The sequence below is a fragment of the Anomaloglossus baeobatrachus genome, chromosome 4 (genome assembly GCF_048569485.1).
Source record: "Anomaloglossus baeobatrachus isolate aAnoBae1 chromosome 4, aAnoBae1.hap1, whole genome shotgun sequence".
Lineage (NCBI taxonomy): Eukaryota > Metazoa > Chordata > Amphibia > Anura > Aromobatidae > Anomaloglossus > Anomaloglossus baeobatrachus.
In genome coordinates, this window is record NC_134356.1 from 662,806,544 (window position 1) to 662,830,433 (window position 23,890).

Consider the following 23,890-nt stretch of genomic DNA (forward strand, 5'->3'; position numbering starts at 1 on the left):
CAGGCCCCTAACACAGAATGATAACCCCCACAGTCCATCAAATACAGAGTGATGACCCCCACAGCCTCCCAAACACAGAAGGATGCCCCAACAGTCACCAAACACAGAATGATGATCCCACAGTAGGATCCCCCATAGCCCCTAGCACAGTATAATCACCAACACAGAGTATGATGGCCTTAGCAACCACCGCAGCTCAGAATGATGGTCCCACCCCAAAGTCCCCAAATACAGAATGATTAACTTCACAGAATGGTCCTCACAGTCTCAAACACATAATTATGGCCCAACATCTTTCCCTGACAAGTGAATGACAAAAAAAACAAGCACTATTGACCTCGCCCCTCTTCCCTCGGCATGCGCTCAGTCTTCAGTCTGCACACTGAAGCTCCACAGTAGGCGCCATCTAATGACATCATTGCGCCAGTCGCACAAAGCTGAATGGTTGAAGATCCGGCGGCTCCCTCCTCCACCACTATATTTACTGGTATCTGCATCCCGAGGGAACTGGTCCAGACTGTTGGGAGCCAGTAGATGCGCTCCAGACTAGATGAGACAACCCTTTTAAAGGGTTGCCTCATGAACAAATAGATCAATAGATCTTGGAACAATAAGTTCAACAATTTGATGTGTTAAAACAAAATATGTCCCTGTTATGAGATAATTTTATAAATGTGCCCCTGCTATGTAATGTGTCCACCATGCAGAGCTGCTCCAGGGGATATTAAAAAATAATTAGATACTGGTCCAAATCGAGAAGAACCTCAGAGGCTGAAGATTAAAATCCATCATGTATTAAGTAGTCCCAACTCACCGGTAAAAGGAATGAGGTCGAGTGTGACGCCCTGAACCCCAGGGGTCACAGGTAATTACATCAGCCACATACACACACACCCCCGCTCCCTGTGAGGTCACACACATGTCACCCGATAGGGAGACCTGATGCCTCCCCCAGGGCAAGTAGAGCACACCAGGTGGGCGGAGTCAGGCGGAAAGACACGCCCACCGAGGAGACTACTGTCCTGGGGCAGGAAGTTCAAGCAGACAAAGTTTAGAGTTGACAGTGACAGGAGGTGAAAGAGGAGAGAGACTGTCAGGGACCCAGGTTGGAGCCTGGGCCCCTTGGAAAACGGCAGGCAGGCAGGCGGTGGCGGCCATCTGCAGGAGTACTGGTACAGCAACCGGCGGAACCGTATGGACCGGGCTTGGGTTGGAGCCCGCCGGTCCCGAACCGGGAAGCCAACCGCGTACCGGAGCACCAAACAGAAGAAGGGTACTCAGACCCCGTCCTAGCTTAGAAGCCACTCAGTATAGGCAAATTGACTGATTGCTGGCCGGACCTCACGGGTTCATCCACAACCAAAGTCCCGAAAGAAGGCAAAAGCCCACCGAGACCGGGTGAGCGCCACCGCCAAGGGCCAAACACCCGATGGGCCAGTGTGTCGCCCTGGGCAAGCCAGGGGACACAGATAACAACACCACCACACCCCACACTCCAGGTAGGCACATCTGCTAACCAGAAAACCCTTGTTGCCTTCCTCCAGGAGTCTGTTGATGCACACCAGGGGGTGGGCCAGGCGGTTGGCTCCGCCCATCTAGGAGCTCACAGCTCTGGAGGCAGGAAGTGACCAGGCAGATAGCCCAGGCAGGGCAAGTGAGAGGAGCAAAAGTAAGAGTAAACAACCAGAAGTGAAAGTGAGGAAAGCAAGTGAGGTGGCAAGAGGAAAGCAAAGCCTGAGAGCCCAGCTGTGTGTAGGGCTAGAACAGCAAGGTCAGCGACGGCGGTGACTGTTCGGAGGGGGACCGTTTGGAAGTTCCTGGAAGGACCCCGTTGGCTGTGTGCCCGGTGGTCTGGAGCAGTGTTCCGAAGGATTTGCCGAATCCGTCAGTGAAGGGGACGTAGATCCCCCAGCAACCAAGTCCCGATTGACGGCAACAGCCCGACCATTACAGGGGAGACACCGCCAGGGCACCAGTTTCCCCAGGGCCAGCGCCTGCGGGCAAAGTGTAGAGCTCCTCCGGCCCAGATTGCAGTCGGGGAGCGGGTAACCGGAGGGAATCCACCGCTACCATCAGTCAACACAGGTGCAAGGAAGAGAGACATCACCGTCACCTACCGGGAGTGCAGGTGCAGCCGTCTGTGGGACCGTCCTACCAGCCGTTTGGTTTACCGTACAAACTGTGTCCAAGTCTCAGGCTGAGTGAGTACCACAGTGTCGCAAGGCACAGCGCTGCCCCCGCGTCCCTGCGCCCTCCAGGCCCTACACTTTACATCTCTTCACTGGGCCCCGGGATCACCAACCCCTACCCACGGAGGGGCAACACAACACCTGGCTGCTCCGCATCACCATCCCCGGGACCCCCACACTGAGCAGCGGTGGTGCAATCACCACAACCGTGGGTGGCGTCACGAACTATAACAATCCCCACACCCAACAAACACCCCCCTTTCACTCACGGGCGAGGAGTGTCGCTCGAGAAACCCCGGGATCCGGCCTACAGCTCGAGCCACCAGGAGCAGCTGCCGGACCCGAGCAGAAGGGGTGAGCGCGGTGTGCTGACACCCTCCTCCCCGCCCGCGACACCAGCGCCTGCGGGCAACCGAGGGCTCCTCCGGCAGCTCAACGCGAAACAAAAACATTTGGGGGTGCACGGGAAAAGGAGCCACCATCAACCCCACAGGGGACCACAGCAGCCGGCCGCGGGGACCGACCACTACCGAACTTTGGTTTACCAGTGGCTCAGTGTGCATTAATCGTGAGTACACCAGTGCCATCCGGGCACGACACACTACACCACGGCATGGCGCCCTGCACCCCGACTACAACAACCACCAACTCCTACAGTCCCCCACCGGGCCCCGGGACACACCGCCCCTACCCACGGAGGGGCTAACATCTCGGCTGCGGCCGTAACACCGATCCCGGAAGAGCACGCTATTACCTCAGCCGCAGCGGTGGTGCTTCCCCTGTCACCACGACCCGTGGGTGGTGTCACGACCCGTTACCCGACCACCATCCTCCTACCGCCTACTTCCCCTTTAACAAGAGTGACGTGGCCCCCGGTCCGGAGGCGCACGTGCCACCGACAAACCCGAGCCCGGGCCTCGAGCGGCTCGGCCCGAGCAAGCGGAGGAAGCGGCTGGGCCCCTCTCAGGGCTGTACATGAGCACTAAAAAGATGGATGAAGGCAATCAATTAAATGATGAATTTAATGTCCCAAAACAAGGGTGTAGCAATAAGAGGTACAAGTGTAAGAGTCCCACCCGTGGGTCCTGGTGCCAGTATTATAAATGGTACATGGTAGGTGGTGAGATTGGTAGTGGCATGCAGATTTTGTATTGGGGTTCCAGGAGTTTCTAGTTGCATCTATGATCTAAAAATTAGAAGCAATGTGCCTCAATTTACCCCTAGTGATGAGTGGGCACTACCATGCTCGGGTGCTCAGTACTCATAACTAGTGATGAGCGAGCACTACCATGCTCAGATGCTCGGTACTCGTAGCTAGTGATGAGCGAACACTACCATGCTCGGGTGCTCAGTACTCATAACTAGTGATGAGCGAGCACTACCATGCTCGGGTGCTCAGTATGTTGCAGGCAGGGGCCGCTGCCGCTTCTGGGGCCGCTCGGATCCGGGTTCGCTGCTGCGGCTCGAGTGGTGACCGGACCCGGGGGTTTGATGTGCCTGTGACGCCACCCGTGGGTTGCGGTGAGGAATGGTGACACCGCCGAAGCCTGGTGATGGGACGCCCGGGGCTGATGGAAGCAAGATGGGTGTAGTCCCGGGGCCCAGTTTCGGTACACGGGAGTAATGGCTGCTGGAGGGGGCACGCCGTGTTGGACCGGAGATCAATGGTGTACTCACAGTTCAGTAATCACACACACAAGTCCAGTCGTAAACCAAGTTGCCAGTGACCGGTCGCTTTTGGTGGGTGTATTCGGGTCCCTCACCCAGGAGTAGTAAACAGGGGTCCCTTTCTCCTGCACTCTGTGTTTCTGTCTTCTCTGGGACAACTCTGTATGGAATGAGGAAGTCCACTCCCGGTACTGTGTATGTTGGGAGCTGTAGTCCGCGAAATATGAGATTGGGATTTCTGTGGGCTCTGACGGACACCCTATCCCCCGCGGTGGGCTTCTGTTTCGCTCTCTGGGCTTCTGGAGAACAAGGCCTGAAACCTCGTTCTCTGCTGGTTGATTAACAAGGGGAACCTTGTTCAAGGGTCCAGGCAACCCATCTGTGCACGGCCTCTGGACCGGAATCCTGCTGGCTACAACCCTGCCCCGGTCCACTTAAGGTCTCCCGCGACCGGATCTCCGTCGCCTGTGGCCCTGTTTACTGTCTGCCACCTAGCCAGGTAGTCCAGGGGCCCCAACCCCTGACTCCACTTCTCTGTCTGCACTTGACTACAGTCAGCACTTGTCTGACTCCACAACTCAACTCCACTCAACTCAACTGCCCAAACTTGACTGCTGTGTTAACTTGACTTCACTCGTGTTCCCGTCCCTGACACCTCAGGACCCCTAGGTGGGCGTTCTCATCCGCCTGATCCCACCCACTGGTGTGTCCTTATTGTCATGAGGGGGTGGCTAGGCTTTAATGGCTGGGTGTTGTATCTGGGTGTGGGTGTTTGGTGGAATCCAGGAGGGTGAACTACTTTTGTGACTACCTGGTTTTGCCAGAGCGTCACAAGTACTCACAACTAGTGATGAGTGAGCACTGCCATGCTCGGGAGCTGAGTACTCATAACTAGTGATGAGCGAGCACTACCATGCTCGGGTGCTCAGTACTGGTAACTAGTGATGAGCGGGCACTACCATGCTCGAGAGCTCAGTACTCGTAATTAGTGATGAGCGGGCACTACCATGCTTGGGTGCTTAGGACTCGTAACTAGTGATGAGCGAGCACTACCATGCTTGGGTGCTTAGGACTCGTAACTAGTGATGAGCGGGCACTACCATGCTCGGGTGCTCTGTACTCGTAACTAGTGATGAGCGAGCACTACCATGCTTGGGTGCTTAGGACTCGTAACTAGTGATGAGCGGGCACTACCATGCTCGGGTGCTCAGTACTTGTAACTAGTGATGAGCGGGCACTACCATGCTCAGGTGCTCAGTACTGGTAACTAGTGATGAGCGGGCACTACCATGCTTGGGTGCTTAGGACTCGTAACTAGTGATGAGCGAGCACTACCATGCTTGGGTGCTCGGACTGTAATATGTTGCGCATTAAGACGACTATTGCTAAGCTTTGTGGTAAAGGTTCCCATTGTAGGATTTCCCAAGTAGCGTTCCTTGCCTCATCATAAGACGTTATGTGCGCTGTAGACTTGGACATTTCTGATGCTTGAACACTCTACTTCTACAGACATTTTCTCTCTCATTTCTTAGAAGACTAAAATGTTTGGTGATCCCGGCTCACGCAGCAGTCTGTCTCTGGACCTTGACATGAGTTGGGGGATCGTCTTACAAGCGTATCGCTGCATCACCAATGATGATGAAGCTTCAAGATACAAGGTGAGTCTCATAGTTCTCTGTAATGTAAGTTTTCTTCCTTCCATAGTCACATTATTGACAGTGTCTAGGTTTTATCCTTCCCTTCACGCAACCCTAACACGGCAAACATCCAACGGAGCCAACCAGTCCATGATGTTACGAAACGTTTTGGTGTATTATCACACCCATTAAGTTGGGCTGAAATGACAAGTTGAAAGTACATGTAGTATGTCCTATGTTGTGTGTGGGTACAGTACAGACCAAAAGTTTGGACACACCTTCTCATCTCTAGAACAACTGTTAAGAGGAGACTTTGTGCAGCAGCCTTCATGGTAAAATAGCTGCTAGGAAACCACTGCTAAGGACAGGCAACAAGCAGAAGAGACTTGTTTGGGCTAAAGAACACAAGGAATGGACATTAGACCAGTGGAAATCTGTGCTTTGGTCTGATGAGTCCAAATTTGAGATCTTTGGATCCAACCACCGTGTCTTTGTAGAAAAGGTGAACGGAAGGACTCTACATGGCTGGTTCCCACCGTGAAGCATGGAGGAGGAGGTGTGATGGTGTGGGGGGTGCTTTGCTGGTGACACTGTTGGGGATTTATTCAAAATTGAAGGCATACTGAACCAGCATGGCTACCACAGCATCTTGCAGCGGCGTGCTATTCCATCCGGTTTGCGTTTAGTTGGACCATCATTTATTTTTCAACAGGACAATGACCCCAAACCCATCTCCAGGCTGTGTAAGGGCTATGTGACTAAGAAGGAGAGTGATGGGGTGCTACGCCAGATGACCTGGCCTCCACAGTCACCAGACCTGAACCCAATCGAGATGGTTTGGGGTGAGCTGGACCGCAGAGTGAAGGCAAAAGGCCAACAAGTGCTAAGCATCTCTGGGAACTCCTTCAAGACTGTTGGAAAACAATTTCCGGTGACTGCCTCTTGAAGCTCATCAAGAGAATGCCAAGAGTGTGCAAAGCAGTAATCAAAGCAAAAGGCGGCTACTGTGAAGAACCTAGAATATAAGACATATTTTCAGCTGTTTCACACTTTTTTAAGTATTTCATTCCACATGTTTTCATTAATAGTTTTGATGTCTTCAATGTGAATCTACAATTTTTAGAGTCATGAAAATAAAGAAAACTCTTTGAATGAGGTGTGTCCAAACTTTTGGTCTGTACTGTATATAAAACGTGCTCAGGAACTGAACCTACATCATATAAGGTGGGTGCTGACTGCGTTATGCAGGTGGCACCTGCTTCCAACCACAGAAACTGTAGCCAGCTATGGTCGCTGCTGTTTACCTATTTCGATACCACTGTCAGTCTCTCACAGTGACTTTAAGGCCCCTTTCACACATCCGTTTTTTGCCATCAGTCACAATACGTCAAATTTTGAAAAAAATGGATCCAATGCTGGATCCTTTTTTTTTCTCATTGACTTGTATTAGTGACGCACTGTGACGGACGGCCTCACGTTACATCCGTCGTACGATGAATCCATTGAAAAATGTATGTCCGTCGGACGGAGACGAAATCCACAGTAACATTTTTTGTGTGCGTCGAAAAAACAGACAGCGACGGATCCGTCGCCATCTGTCGTTTGGTGTAATTGAAGCCTATGGGCGCAGGATCCTTGAAGTGATGGATCCGTCGACGGATTCCGTTTTTTGTAGGCATCCGTCGCATCAGTTTTCCAACAATCTGCGATGGATCCGTCATATCAGTCACGAAACGGATTGTGACTGATGGAAAAAAAACTGATGTGTGAACGGGGCCTAACAGGGATTGAAAATTAGAGCTGAGTACAATCACGCGAGCCATTGGGTTATAATGGCAGTGGTTGGCCACTAAAGGCCAACTTGCTTTTTTCCATTTACATGCCCCTGTCCAATGCACATGTCTCTTCATTACCATCATGACACAGGGTCTTCTGAAAGCCACCTTCTTTGTGCTGCTCTCCAAAAATGGTAGCAATAAACCTTCATGGTCAATCCAGAGCTCACCACACAAATAAACCAAGATCTCAAACAGTTCCATTGACAGAAAAAAGCGTGATGGTTCTCAGTAAGTGATGAGCAAGCACTACCGTGCTCGATACTGGTATCTAGTGATGAGCGAGCACTACCATGCTCAGGTGCTCGTAACTTGTGATGAGCGAGCACTACCATGCTCGATACTGGTATCTAGTGATGAGCGAGCACTACCATGCTCAGGTGCTCGTAACTAGTGATGAGCGGGCACTACCATGCTCGGGTGCTCCATACTCGTAACTAGTGATGAGCGGGCACTACCATGTATGGATGTGTCGTGGGCAGGAGGTGACTGACCACGTCAGGGAAGGCTACCCGAGGTGCTCGGATCCGGGGTTGCGGTTGGGGCTTGAGTGGCAGCCGGATCCGGGGCTCGTGCAGCGGCCCGTCGCCCACAACAAATAAAAAGGGGGGTATTTACAGGGGAAGAGTTTGTCAGTGACGCCACCCGTGGGTTGTGGTGATGGATGGTGGCACCGCCGATGCCTTGGTACGGGTCGCCCGGGGCTGATGGAGCAGGGCAGCAGGATGGAATCCCCTCCATGGTGGGTAAGGGAGGTGTAGTCCCGGGGCCCGGGTGCGTGGGAAAGGATGCTGCGGAGCAGGTTCTGCAGGGCCGGACCAGGTGGTAATGGTACTCACAGTTCCAGAGAAATGCACACAGAGTCCAATGGTAAACCAAATTGCCAGTGACCGGTAACCTCCGGCGGGTGTATTCGGGTCCCACACCCTGATACAGCAAACAGGGGTCCCTTCCTCCTGCACCTAATGTTTCTGTCTTCAGTTGGGCTACTCCGCTTGAAACGGGGAAGTCCTCTCCCGGTGATTCTTTGTGTTGGGAGCTATGGCCCGTGAGAACTAACCCTTGGGATTTCTGTGCGCAATTGCGGAGCCCTATCCTCTTCGTTGGGCTTCCGTCTCACTCTCTGGGCTTGCTGGTGAACAGGACGTGGAATCTTGTCCCTGGCTGGCTAATTGACAAGGGGCTTGAAGCAGTCCTCCCCCTAGGGTCCAGGCACCCCGACTGTGCACGGCCTCCGGACCGGATCCCCGCTGTCGGCACCAGCGGGCTACAACCCTGCCCCAGTCCACTTAAGGTCTCCCGCGACCGGATTTCCGTCTACCACCTAGTCAGTACTCCGGTAGTCCAAGGGCTACGACCCCTGACCATCCTGTCACTTCACACTCTTTTCACTTTCACTGTCTAGACTACACTCCGTCCTCTCCAGACTCAGACTTCAACTTCAACTCAACTGACTTGTTCCCTCCCCTGACACCTCAGAACCCCTAGGTGGGTGTCACCATCTGCTTGGCCCTGCTCACTGGTGTGTCCCTATTGTCATGGGGGGTAACTAGGCTTTGCTGGCTGATGTTGTGTAGCTATGTGTGGTGTTGTGTTGGTATGCCAAGGAGGATGGAGTCCTGCACCTGGTAGAGTTGTGCAGTCTCTGTGACAACCTGGTTTTGCCAGGGCGTCACAGATGGAAATATAAGAAAGCCGTAGCTCTTAAAAAATGGAGAGCAAAATGGTAAACCTGGACTTATCCGTGAGTCTCCGCTCTCCCCGGCTGCTCGCTCCCGTCCGGCCTCTGTGATGTGTACAGAACATTTACTGATCACAGCGTGACTTTGGTTTTGCTTTGAATTTTTCTGTTTTGGCAACAACTAAGATGAGCTTTATGTGTATATATAAAATAAGGCAGAATTCAGACATAATCAATCATCGGCCGGTGTGTCAAAGTGAAAAAGGGGGCTTTTTTGTGTGGTGGGATAAAAGTTGCCTTTGGTGGTCCATGAATATAGCTCAATTAATTATCTCCCTGATCCTCCAGATTTTCCACGCACCTCAGTGTAGTGCCCTTGAAGTCCTCTTGGTGATTCTGATTGGCTGAGAGGGATTTGGGGTACTATTAAATTATTTTCAGGGGCTGTCATGAGCTGTTAGGGTGTATGGACATGACATGTGACAACTAAGGAGGAGCAGACTCAGGGATGTTCGGGTTTGCCGGGTTCGGTTTAGTTAAAAGTTTGGTCCGGTACCCAGACTTGATCCGAACTTCATCCCGGACTCTGAACCCCATAAAAGTCAATTGGGACCCCAAGTTTTGTACTGTGAAATGGTCGTAGTAAGGTCTAGGGGGCTGCAAAAGGAAGCAAAATGGGGATAAGAGCAGGACATTTACCCTGAAAACAAATGTAGATAGAGAATAAATAAATAATTATAAAGAAACGATATGGGGGTCTCCTCAATATTTGATAACCAGCCAAGGTAAAGCTGACAGCTGGGGTCTGGCATTATCAGGCTGGGGAGGTCCAGTATTCAGCATGGCTGCGGAAGGGCCCACAGCCGAAAAGCTTGTTGATTGGGTTGCAGCCTTTCAATAAACTTTATTCAGCATACAAACAGCATCCGAACTCCGAACTCAACCACGGACGTCTGTGAGAAGTCCGTGTTCGAGTTCAAGCACTGGACTCTAGGTATCCGGTACGGACCCCCAAACTTTACAGCTTGGGTTCACTCATCCCTAGTAACAACGGCATTCGCTCTGCCAGACTCTGTCCTTGTAATACATGGTGATGATTTGAATGGCCGTCATGTAATACTACATTCAGCCTGTAGTGGCCGCTGCAGGGTCATGTATGGCCAAGAACGGCTGTGATCTGAACCGATCAACTGATTTCTGAGCCAGGCTCTTTCTAAAAACTTGTTCTCTCGGTGAGACAACCCTTCGCAAGAAACATTCTGTTTGCAGATCTGTGCTGGATTATCAGAAGTTATGGACTATTGGATTAAAAGAATGTTATGGTAAATACATATGTGGAATTTTTAAAAAAATTATTGTTACATACATCTTAATGATTGAATCAAGGTTTCTTCTTGAGCTCCATTGCCCTCGTGTATAACTTCCAGCCCCCTCGCCCATGGTGTATATAATCTCCAGCCCCCTCGCCCATGGTGTATATAACCTCCAGCCCCCTCGCCCATGGTGTATATAACCTCCAGCCCCCTCGCCCATGGTGTATATAACCTCCAGCCTCCTCGCCCATGGTGTATATAATCTCCAGCCCCCTCACCCATGGTGTATATAATCTCCAGCCCCCTCGCCCATGGTGTATATAACCTCCAGCCCCCTCGCCCATGGTGTATATAACCTCCAGCCCCCTCGCCCATGGTGTATATAACCTCCAGCCTCCTCGCCCATGGTGTATATAATCTCCAGCCCCCTCACCCATGGTGTATATAATCTCCAGCCCCCTCACCCATGGTGTATATAATCTCCAGCCCCCTCACCCATGGTGTATATAACCTCCAGCCTCCTCACCCATGATGTATGTAACCTCCAGCCCCCTTGCCCATGGTGTATATAACCTCCAGCCTCCTCACCCATGGTGTATATAACCTCCAGCCCCCTCGCCCATGGTGTATATAATCTCCAGCCCCCTCACCCATGGTGTATATAACCTCCAGCCCCCTCGCCCATGGTGTATATAATCTCCAGCCCCCTCACCCATGGTGTATATAACCTCCAGCCCCCTTGCCCATGGTGTATATAACCTCCAGCCCCCTCCCCCATGGTGTATATGTTGCGGGTGGTGAGGAGGCCGCCGCCGCTGCGCTCTCACTGGCGCTCGGGTCCGGCACTGCTGCTGCTGCTCGGTGGCTCGAGCGGTGGGCCGGATCCGGGAACTCGAGCGGCGCTCCTCGCCCGTGAGTGAAAAGGGGTGGTTTGGGTTTGGGGAGTTGGTCCGTGACGCCACCCACGGTTTGTGGTGAGGTTGGGACACCACTGCTGCTCTGGACGGGGATCCCGGGAGCGATGACAGGGAGCAGCCGAGATGTTTCTTTCCCCTCCGCGGGTAGGGGGATTTGGTGGTCCCGGGGCCCGGTGAGGTGACAGGGGAGGCAGGGCCGGTGAGGTGCAGGGTCGCGGGGGCAGCGCGGTGCCAGATGGCACGGTGGTACTCACTCAGCTAATGATGGATACAGAGTCTCCGATAAAACAAACGGCTGGATGGACGAGTCCCGCAGCCGGCTGCTGTGGTTACTCCCGGACGGTTGGTGGTGGCTGCCTTTCCCCTGCACCTGTTGTGTGTATTCGATCCCGATGGCTTCCCAGCGGTAACCCGCTCCCCGGCTTGGATATGGGCCGGAGGAGCCCCTTTTGCCCGCAGGCTCTGGCCCTGGGAATTCTAACTGTGGCGGTAGTTGTATTTCCCTTTCACGGTTGAGCGGTTGCCTTCAGTCGGGTCTTTGTTGCTAGGAAACCCCGAAGGTTCCGGTTGCTAATGGATTTGACCGGTTTAACGGCGACTCCAAGCCTGGTCGGGGTCCGTAGGCCCTGCCGGTTTGTGCTGGCTTCTCTTCGCTCCCCGGTTCGGTACTGGCGGGCCAACGCCCATCGCCGGTCCTACGGTTCCGCGTCGATCGGCCTCTCCTGCAGACGACCACCACCATCTGCCAACCTTGCTCTCGGTGCCTGGGCCACATACCCGGACACGGTCATTCTGCTCTCCTCAACTACTACTTCTTTCTCCTTCACTCTCCCTCACTGAACTCCCTTCCTTTCCCACCTCCAGGACTGTGAACTCCTCGGTGGGTGGGGCCAACCGCCTGGCTCCACCCCACCTGGTGTGGACATCAGCCCCTGGAGGGAGGCAACAAGGATTTGTGTGTGACTGGTGTGCCTATCTCGGGGTGTGGGGTGTATTGTTGCAGTACCTGTGACGACCTGGCTTGTCCAGGGCGCCACATATATAACCTCCAGCCCCCTCCCCCATAGTGTATATAACTTCCAGCCCCCTCCCCCATGGTGTATATAACTTCCAGCCCCCTCGCCCATGGTGTATAACCTCCAGCCACCTCGCCCATAGTATATAATCTCCAGCCCCCTCGCCATGCTGTATAACGTTCAGCCCCCCTCCATGCCATCTTCTTTTATTAAAATAGGAAAGAAAGACTAGTGGTGCAGAGCTAACTGATACCAGCGCATCCTGTAATAGAAGCCACTCAGGTAACAAGTCTGTTCCTGACATTTCTTCCTGAATCTTCCCCCATCACCTGTGAGGGATATTATTGAGAAGGAACCGCAGCAACTCAACCACGAAGTGGAGACCCTATAATGTTACAAGCGAGGGGGGGGGGGTCGAGTGCTGAAGAGCAGAGGGAAGAAAAATCACCACTGCTCTGCTGACCCCATAACTGCAGAGTCCAGACCTCCTCTGGTAACATCAACACAAATATTGCACCTGCTGAGAGCTTCATGGCCGAGCAGCTGCAGCCGTACATCACCAAACACAATGCCGAGCTGTACATGAAGCACAATGCCGAGCCGTACATCAGCAAGCACAATGCAGAGCCATACATCACCAAGCACAATGCCAAGCCTTACATCACCAAGCACAATGCCAAGCCATACATCACCAAGCACAATGCCGAGCCATACATCACCAAGCACAATGCAGAGCCATACATCACCAAGCACAATTCCGAGCCATCCATCACCAAGCACAATGCCGAGCCGTACATCACCAAGCACAATGCCGAGCCATCCATCACCAAGCACAATGCCGAGCCGTACATCACCAAGCACAATGCCGAGCCGTACATCACCAAGCACAATGCAGAGCCGTACATCACCAAGCACAATGAAGAGCCATACATCACCAAGCACAATTCCGAGCCATCCATCACCAAGCACAATGCCGAGCCGTACATCACCAAGCACAATGCCGAGCCATACATCACCAAGCACAATGCAGAGCCATACATCACCAAGCACAATGCCGAGCCATCCATCACCAAGCACAATGCCGAGCCGTACATCACCAAGCACAATGCCGAGCCATACATCACCAAGCACAATGCCGAGCCATACATCACCAAGCACAATGGCGAGCCGTACATCACCAAGCACAATGCCAAGCCATAAATCACCAAGCACAAAACCAAGCCGTACGTCACCAAGCACAATGCCGAGCCGTACATCACCAAGCACAATGCAGAGCCGTACATCACCAAGCACAATGCCGAGCCGTACATCACCAAGCACAATGCCGAGCCATACATCACCAAGCACAATGCAGAGCCGTACATCACCAAGCACAATGCTGAGCCGTATATCACCAAGCACAATGCTGAGCCGTACATCACCAAGCACAATGCCGAGCCATACATCACCAAGCACAATGCCGAGCCGTACATCACCAAGCACAATGCCGAGCCATACATCACCAAGCACAATGCCGAGCCGTACATCACCAAGCACAATGCCGAGCCGTACATCACCAAGCACAATGCAGAGCCGTACATCACCAAGCACAATGCAGAGCTGTACATCACCAAGCACAATGCCGAGCCCTACATCACCAAGCACAATGCGGAGCCATATATCACCAAGCACAATGCTGAGCTGTACATCACCAAGCACAATGCCGAGCCCTACATCACCAAGCACAATGCCGAGCCATACATCACCAAGCACAATGCCGAGCCGTACATCACCAAGCACAATGCAGAGCCGTACATCACCAAGCACAATGCCGAGCGTCGGATGGAGTGGTGTAAAGCCGCCACTACTGGAGGAGACGTGTTCTGTGCAGTATCTGCGTCTGATAGAGGAGTCTGGGTTTGGTGAAGGAGAATGTTACCCCCGGACTGTATTGTGCCCACTGTACAGTTTGGGGGAGGAGGATAATGCTTAGGGCTTGTTTTTCAGAGGTCACCCTTAGCCCCTTAGTTCCTGTGAGTTGAAATCCTAATGTCTCAGCACAAAACATTGTGGACAATTGTAGCTTCCAACTCTGTGGGAAAAGTTTGGAGAAGACGCTTTTTCTGTTCCCCCATTATTGTGCCCAGTGCACAAGGTTCATACAGACCTGGAGGGGGGAGTTTGGGGGAAGAAAATGAAAGACCGCACAGAGCCCGGACCTCAGCTCCATCCAACAACTAGAACAGAGATTGTAGTGAGCCTGGACTCTCCCCAATATCAGGGTCTGACCTCACACATTCATGTATGGATGAAGGATAAAAATTTCCCACAAACGACACCAACATTTTATATTACACAACTACTGAATAATATGCAGACTTTCTGGACTATTGTATACCACAATAAAGGAATTTTACTAGCAGCAGTGGTCAACTTGGAAGTGTGTTTGGGGTCGTTATTATGTTGGAATATGAAGGGAGGGGATCATGCTCTGCTGTCACAGGACATTTTGGCATTCATGGTTCCCACAGCTGGCAGCACTCATGTAGCCCTAAACCATGACCACCCCCCCACCACCATGCCTGACTGTAGGCAGGACACACTTGTCTTTGTCCTCCTCACCTGATTGCCACCACACACGCTGGACACCATCTGAACCAAATAAGTTTATCTTGGCCTCACCAGACCACAGAACAAGGTTCCAGTAATCCATGTCCTTAGTCTGCTTGTCTTCAGCACTGTTTACTTGCTCTCTTGTGCATCATCTTTAGAAGAGACTTCCTTCTGGGACACTGGCCATGCAGACCAATGTGATGCAGTGTGCGGCGTATGATCTGAGCACTGACAGGCGGACCACCCCCACCCCTGTAACCTCTGCAGCAATGCTGGCCGTAGTCATACCTCTATTTTGATAAGACAACCTCTGGATATGACGCTGAGCACGTGCACTCAACTTCTTTGGTCGACCATGGCGAGGACTGTTCTGAGTGGATCCTGTCTTGTTACACCGCTGTATGGTCTTGGCCACCATGGTGCAGCTCAGTGTCAGGGTGGTGGCAATGTTCTTATAGCAATGGCCATCTTTATGTAGAGCAACTCACTTTTTTATACACATTTGGAACTTCTATGCACCTAGACTTTCAGGTCTATTAGATGCCAGTATACAGTGATTTACTTGATAATGCCGTACATATGTGGAATATATAGAATATTCACACGTTTTGGACTGTCGTGTACGTGAGTTAACAAGAATTCTACACACATAAATGATGCAGACTTTCTGGATTAAAGGAATTTTCACTGCATATAGATAAGTAAATGTTTTCATATTAGAAGACTTTTTGGACTATCGGAGCTCAGCATAATTTATATATATAATTGCCTCATTCTGTCTGTCTGTCTGTCTTGCTCCAAAATTGTGTCACCGTGACAGTGTCATTACAGTGAGAACTGTCGGATTGGCCGCTGGGCTCGGCCTGGTCCGGCCCCCCCACGGATTGGCCGCTCGCCTCGGCCTGGCCCCGCCCCCCGCATGGATTAGCCGCTCGCCCCGGCCCTCCGCATGCATCGCCCGCTCCAGCGTACACCAGCTCCCGGTACACATGTGCAGGGATCCGGCATACGCTGACGCCTCGCCCGCTTGCCCCTGCCACACGTTGGCACACTTGGCCCCGCCCCCGGCGGACATAACCTTGCGATGCTGGGATCGTGACGGAGCCGGTGTACGCTGGTAACCATGATACACATCGCGTAACTATAGGAAGCGCTTCCCTTAGTTACCCGATGTGTATCAAGGTTACCAGCGTACACTGGCTCCCGGTACACATGTGCAGGGAGTCGGCATACGCTGACGCCTCGCCCGCTAAGCCCCGCCCCCGGCACACGTTGCCACGCTCGGACCTGCCCCCGGCGGCCCCAGCATGGGGGATGGAGCACGATGGGGGGTGTGCAGCATGGAGGATGGAGCACGATGGGGGGAGCGCAGCATGGGAGATGTAGCACGATGGGGGGTGCGCAGCATGGGGGATGGAGCACGATGGGGGGTGTGCAGCATGGGAGATGGAGCACGATGGGGGGTGCGCAGCATGGGGGATGGAGCACAATGGGGGGTGTGCAGCATGGAGGATGGAACACGATGGGGGGTGTGCAGCATGGGGGATGGAGCACAATGGGGGGTTCGCAGCATGGGGGATGGAGCACGATGAGGGGTGCGCAGCATGGGGGATGGAGTACGATGAGGGGTGCGCAGCATGGGGGATGGAGTACGATGAGGGGTGCGCAGCATGGGGGATGGAGCACGATGGGGGGTGCGCAGCATGGGGGATGGAGCACGATGGGGATGGGGATATATATATAACAAAAATCATACATTAACTACACAATACGTAAATTCTAGAATACCCGATGCGTTAGAATCGGACCACCTTCTAGTATATGTATAATAAAATATACTGTATATCATACATATATAATACACATGCACAAAAGGGTATTATTATGAGTATCTTCATATTCTCCCTCCCCCACGTTAAGTCTCCTTAGCCAGCTGAGTTAACTATTTCTCAAGACGTCTGTAACCTTGTAGTTAACTTTGAGATATCGGGGCAGCACCGTCCTCCCATTCTCCTTCCTCGTCCTCCTGCTATACCCTCTTCTGATATCTTATGTCCTCCTCTCCAAATCTTGCTCCACTCTCAGGGTCCCCCACCATTGTCTCTGATCTCTCTCTTTTCCTCTGTCCCTTATCTCCTACCCCTATGTTCTCCTCTCCTCCCTCCTCCCAACTTCCCAGGTCTCTCCTCCCCACTCTCCTCCCTTCCCTCTTTCTCTGGAGGGCAGGGATTTAATCCCTTGATGATATCAGTCTGAGGATTTCAAAAGAAAGAAACTTTCCACAACACACAAGGCTGACCACAGAGAAGGAGACAGGGGGACGTCAAGGGCAGCGGGCAGGAAAAAGAATCCACGAGAAAGTTTCTGCTAAGATTTGTGGTATCTGGATGACGGAGAAGGATACGGAGAAGTTAGAAGACAAGAAAAAACAATCATGACATGGAAAAGTCAATGAAAAAACTAAGATAATAAGCAAGTGACAGATGGAGGTACTGTATAGTATTGGATATCTTAGGATATAGAGAGCTTGGAAACATGGATATCCGAGGAGTTATCAGAGGGATGGGTATCTTCATCTTGGAGTAATCCGGATATATGGGTGGTGGCATCTCGAGAAGAGTCTACGAAGGAATATAACATTGAGTTTCATCGCGAGAAGAGTTTTCAAAGGAATATAACATTGTGTGGGATCTCAAGAAGGGTCTACAAAGGAATATAACATTGTGTGGGATCTCAAAAAGGGTCTACAAAGGAATATAACATTGTGTGGGATCTCAAAAAGGGTCTACAAAGGAATATAACATTGTGTGGGATCTCAAGAAGGGTCTACAAAGGAATATAACATTGTGTGGGATCTCAAAAAGGGTCTACAAAGGAATATAACATTGTGTGGGATCTCAAGAAGAGTCTACAAAGGAATATAACTTTGTGTGGGATCTCAAAAAGGGTCTACAAAGGATTATAACATCGTGTGGGATCTCAAAAAGGGTCTACAAAGGATTACAGTATAACATCGTGTGGGATTTGCCAAAAATTCCCATGGGATTAAGCTTTGGATTACAATTATAGTGCTTTCGCTTTTAACTTCACCCTTCTGCCCACCACCATTACTTGAGCTGTCAGGATGGTTTCTCCAAGGAAGATGATTCTTTATCCCCCTTATATGTTGATTCTTTCGTTGTGACGTGGTGTCCGAAGAGGATCCCAAATGTCGGACGAAGAGGAACCCCGCGAGACGAAGCCCTCCCGTGCCATGGGCAAAGAGATCACTATGGTAGGTTTCATCACTTTGGCTTTGTGTATGAATAGTTAATGGTCCTCAGAGATGGCTTCGACCCTGAAGGAAAGGATGGTGGGTGGTGGAACCCTCTGAATGGTCCTTCCTTCCGGGGCCAAGACTTCACCGATATCCCTAATGAAATAGAATGATATTCATCTACTATCTACCTTAGTCTTAGTGGATCCAGTGTCCGAGCCCCCGAACCCTTGGATCTACTGGATTCTTAATGGATCACATGAGGGAATTTGATAGAATGGAGAATGTTCCATAACACAAGTGCATTTTCACATAGGTGTAAAGACATGATATACCTAGTGGGTTAATCTTGCTGTTCTTTGGTCTTTAAAGCTTCTCCCATGACTAAGAGTTAGGTTTGGACCCCAATATAAAAACAATGACGGGCGCCAAACACCATTTACGATAGTAAAATCTTCTTACGTGGCAAAAATATGACTCTATATTGTACCGTTCCTGAGTTGTAGTTCATAATTCTGCAAACTTCAGAGCTGAAATCCCCCATTCAGAGCTGAAATGTCTCATTCATTCACATTAGTCACTGTAGTGTGCCAGTTATTTCAAAGCACTACTGAGGGGTGTCTGATATACAGCGACAATTGTTGACTGTTCCCTATAACAACCAAGCAGAATTGTGAATGCAGCTCCTGAGTATAATACAGGCTCAGGATCTGTACAAGAAACGTAATATGATACACTCTATTCGTGGAGATGATATCTGTTTATGATCTATAAAGTGATGTTTAGAGATGGATATCTGCTTTAAAGGGGTATTTCAATTCTTAGCAAAGACCACTAATATGAAATATTTGGGGGTCACAAACTACTATTGTCGATCAGTACCCAATCTGTGACCAATATGATTTCATGAGGTAATTTTGTACAAATTTGTAATCACCGAGGTAGAAGGCACGAGGTACCTCATCCTCAGAGCAATTTTCAGCTTATGACAATCCCTTTTTGTTACAAAAGTTCCTTAAAGGGATTAGATTGATTTGGAACAAAAATAATTTCCACAACTGAATGTGTTAAAAAGAATGTTCCTGTGCTGAGATAATCTTATATATGTGTCCCTGCTGTGTACGGTGTAATGGCCGTATTTGACCGTAGAGGGACATGGTCACAGCTCCTGGCCAGGGGAGAAAGCAAAAGTGAGTATATTGACAGGACATCATAGGGATTTCAACTTTTTGTGAGGTAAAACAATACCCTGCCTGTATAAAAATAATGTTTTACCTCACCAAAAAAATGTTTTACCTCACAGAAAGAATCAGAAGGAATCCCATTCTGTCCTGCCTCTACACTCTTTTATTTCCTCCCTTGGCAGGGAGTTCTGGTATGAGCTGACCACTTATACCAGATATTTGAGGGTCACAAACTGATCAATTCGCTACAGTGATTACTATTGTCAATCAGTACCCAATCCATGACCAATACGCTACTTTCATGTAGTCATTTTGTACAAATTAGTAATCGCCGAGATACAAGACACGAGGCACCTCATCCTCAGAGGAATTTTCAGCTTATGACAATCCGTTTTTGTTAGAAAAGTTCTGCAAAAGGGATTAAATAGATCTTGGAATAAAAATAATTTCCACAATCGGATATGTTAAAAAGAATGTTCCTGTGCTGAGATAATCTCATGTATGTGCCCCTGCTATGTGCTCTGTGTAATGGCCGTGTCTGACCGTGGAGGAACTTGGTCACAGATCTTGGCCAGAGGAGAAAGTAAAAGTGAGTATATTGACAGGACATCATGGGATTTCAACTTTTTGTGAGGTAAAACATTTCCCTACATGTATAAAAATAATGTTTTACCTCACCAAAATTGTTTTACCTCACAGAAAGAATCAAAAGCAACCCAATGCTGTTCTGAGTGTATACTCTTTTATTTTCTCCCTTGGCTGGAAGCTGTGATATGTGCTGACCATGTTTGTACACAGTCAGACACTTTACAGACTGTCCTACTGCAGTGATCCTCAATGATCCGCTATGAGGGAAGCCGGTAGTAAGTGCTCAGATTCCCTGCAGCGCCTCCGCAGGAGAGATGACAAATTACAATGTTAAAAATGAAAGCAATAATGTATGGATCTGCTTGGTGTCTCTATGGATAATAAAAAAAATAAGGCTCCTGAATGGGAGACCCTCCTCTCACCCGTACTAATAAAGGACAGCTTGCATTGTACTATAGGTGACAATATACAGTGATGGAAGAGTCTATGACCAAGCTTTATAGGAGTACCAAGATTGCAGTGAATAGGACCTTCTGCAGACCTCCGGCTGCCATGGCTGATTACTGATTTGGGGGTCCAGAGACCCCCATTTCTTCACACAACTGTCAGGGTGAAGAGTAGCACTGAAAGGCCCAGTATGTGTAATGTATGATGGACCGCCTCTCCTACAGGAGACCACCATACTAGTGAAGAGGTTGATTTTGGGTCGTGAAGGGTGGGACAGGCCAAGACTTCTTCGTTGAGCCTTAGAATACACAATCTTCTCTAATATATAATTTGGTTTATGCATCTGGGCCTGGTGAGTTAATAGGGTGGTTGACAGATAGAGGAGAAGGCGGAGGAGTGGTGGGGGGGGGGACCTGGACAAACCGGACAAGTGACTTTAGATTTGGAAAGATGAGAATTAACTGTTTCATCACCAGATGAGACCTCACGTAAACCAGAGAAAGGAGGACGCCTGTCATGGATACAAAGCCTCGGGGCCGATATTCACCCTGAATCTGTTCTCTTTTCTTTTCAGAATCCTCTGCAGGAATGGGGGGAGGAAGTGGAAGACGGAGCAATCTATGGAGTGACCCTAAGGAGAGTCAGGACTGAGAGACCCTGTGGAGACCTGCTGGTAATAAACAAGGGGGGACGGGCATCAAATCTGCCTCTCAATCCGAAAACTATATTGTTTGTCCAGTCCCATAAAAAATATACATCAGGTATCCAGAGGACTATTATTATCATTTATTATTATAGCGCCATTTATTCCATGGCGCTTTACAATTGAAAAAGGGGCATACATAGACAAGTACAATAATCATGAACAATTCAAAGCACAGACTGGTAGAGGAGGGGTGAGGATCCTGCCCACGAGGGCTCACAGTCTAGAGGTGGAGAGGGGACCCTGCCCGCGAGGGCTCACAGTCTAGAGGTGGAGAGGGGACCCTGCCCGCGAGGGCTCACAGTCTACAGGAGGAGAGGTGACCCTGCCCGCGAGGGCTCACAGTCTACAGGAGGAGAGGGGACCCTGCCCGCGAGGGCTCTCGGTCTACAGGAGGAGAGGGGACCCTGCCCGCGAAGGCTCACAGTCTACAGGGAAGGGGTGAGGATACAGTTGGTGAGGGTAGAGCGGGGGACATGTAACACTATAATGGGCTGAGGGTTACTGCAGGTTGTAGGCTTTTCGGAAGAGGTGGGCCTTCATGTTCCTTTTGAAGGTTTCCACGGTAGGTGAGAGTCTGATGTGTTGGGGCAGAGTTCCAGAGTATGGGGGAGGCACAAGAGAAATTTTATATGTGATTGTGGGAAGAGGAGATAAGAGGGGAGAAGAGAAGGAAATCTTGTGAAGACCGGAGGCGGAGGTTGTGTGCAGGTGAGTACTGGGAGACTAAGTCACAGATGTACGGAGGAGATCGGTTGCGGGTGGCTTTGTATGCCATGTGTAGTTTTTTTAAACTTAAATCTTTAGGCAATGGGAAGCCAGTGAAAACATTGGCAGAGAGGAGAGGCTGGGGAATAGCAGGGGGGCAGGTGGATTAATAGGGCAGCAGAGTTTAGGATAGATTGTAAGGGTGGAAGAGTGTTAGAAGGGAGACCAGAGAGCAGGAGGTTGCGGTAGTTAAGGCGGGAGATTATAAGGGCATGCACCAGTGTTTTTGCAGATTCTTGGTCAAGGAATGTACAGATCCGGGAAATATTTTTGAGTTGGAGGCAAGAGGAGGTGAAGAGGCCTTGAATATATACGGCTTGAAGGAGAGAGCAGAGTCAAGGGTTACCCCCAGGCAGCAAGCACGCAGGACTGGGGAGAGTGGGCAGCCTTTGACTTAAATGGATAGGTCAGGTAGAGTGAGATGAGGAAAGATTTTGAAGTCTGTTTTGTCCATGTCGAAATAGCAGATAGACATTGTGGGATTTTGGTTAGTAAGGAGGTGATATCAGGTCCAGAGAAGTAGATCTGAATATCATCAGCATAAAGATGATTCTGGAAGCCATGGGACTCTATGAGCTGTCCCAGGATGAAGGCGTAGATCAGGGGTGGGGAACCTTTTTTCTGTTGGGGGCCATTTGGAAATTTCTACCAACCTTCGGGGGCCGCACAAAATGATCAATGTTTAAATGACCCTGCTATATTGGGTGAAACAATTAATTAACTGGGGGCATGGGGCTGGGGGCACAGGCACCACACGCGGGGCTGGGGGCACAGGCACCACACGCGGGGCTGGGGGCACAGGCACCACACGCGGGGCTGGGGGCACAGGCACCACACGCGGGGCTGGGGGCACAGGCACCACACGGAGGTTGCGCTGCACACAGGACTGGGTGATGGGCAGCACACAGGACTGGGTGATGGGCAGCACACAGGACTGGGTGATGGGCAGCACACAGGACTGGGTGATGGGCAGCACACAGGACTGGGTGATGGGCAGCACACAGGACTGGGTGATGGGCAGCACACAGGACTGGGTGATGGGCAGCACACAGGACTGGGTGATGGGCAGCACACAGGACTGGGTGATGGGCAGCACACAGGACTGGGTGATGGGCAGCACACAGGACTGGGTGATGGGCAGCACACAGGACTGGGTGATGGGCAGCACATAGGACTGGGTGATGGGCAGCACATAGGATTGTGTGGGGGGTGCACACAGGACATTGGGGGGCTGCACACAGGACTGGAGGAGGGGTGAACACAGGACTGGGTGATGGGCTGCACATAGGACTGGGGTGGCTGCACACAGGATTGTGTGGGGGGTGCACATAGGACTGGGGGGCTGCACACAGGATTGTGTGGGGGCTGCACACAGGACATTGGGGGGGATGCACACAGGACTGGGGGAGGGGTGCACACAGGACTGGGGGAGGGGTGCACACAGGACTGGGGGGGCTGCACACAGGATTGTGTGGGAGCTGCACACAGGACATTGGGGGGCTGCACACAGGACTGGGGGAGGGGTGCACACAGGATTGTGTGTGGGGTGCACATAGGACTGGGGGGGGCTGCACACAGGACTGGGGTGGCTGCACACAGGATTGTGGGGGGTGCACATAGGACTGGGGGGGCTGCACACAGGATTGTGTGGGGGGGTGCACACAGGACATTGGGGGGCTGCACACAGGACTGGGGGAGGGCTGCACACAGGACATTGGGGGGCTGCACACAGGACATTGGGGGGCACACTGTGCTGAGAGTTTCATGCAACTCTGGGGGAGAGGGTTTACATAACTGGGGTTTAGGCACAAAGCATTGGGCAGGGCACATAGCAGCAGAGGTCGGCGCTGGACTCACAGCAGCATTGCATTCATATCACCGGAGTGCAGGAGCCGGACACTGCATCAGAAGGAGAAGGCAGGCACTGATCTCCGGAGGGCAGGGGGCGTGCACAGAACGAGGGAAGCTGTGAGGCTGCTTGGACCCGCCCACAAAGAAAGCACTGGCCGACGGGAGAACACATTGCAGCACAAACAGCAATGTGTGGATTTAAAGGGCCGGCGGCAGCAAGACCGCAGTGACAGCACCAGCACTGC

The 23,890-nt window shown here is 51.2% G+C and overlaps 1 protein-coding gene across 4 annotated transcripts in view; it reads left to right on the top strand.

Moving 5' to 3' along the window:
- Nucleotides 1–23,890, top strand: part of RGL3 (ral guanine nucleotide dissociation stimulator like 3) — a 96,563-nt gene that overhangs the window by 5,241 nt on the left and 67,432 nt on the right. For 3 of the 4 annotated variants that reach the window (XM_075346570.1, XM_075346569.1, XM_075346572.1), the window contains exons 2-3: nucleotides 5,390–5,515; nucleotides 20,898–20,996. In XM_075346570.1, coding sequence (XP_075202685.1) covers nucleotides 5,399–5,515; nucleotides 20,898–20,996 — 216 coding nt within the window. In that variant the 5' untranslated portion in view covers nucleotides 5,390–5,398. Of the gene's footprint in view, nucleotides 1–5,389; nucleotides 5,516–17,066; nucleotides 18,123–20,897; nucleotides 20,997–23,890 lie in introns of those variants that run through there. The other variant, XM_075346571.1, reaches the window with a different exon arrangement.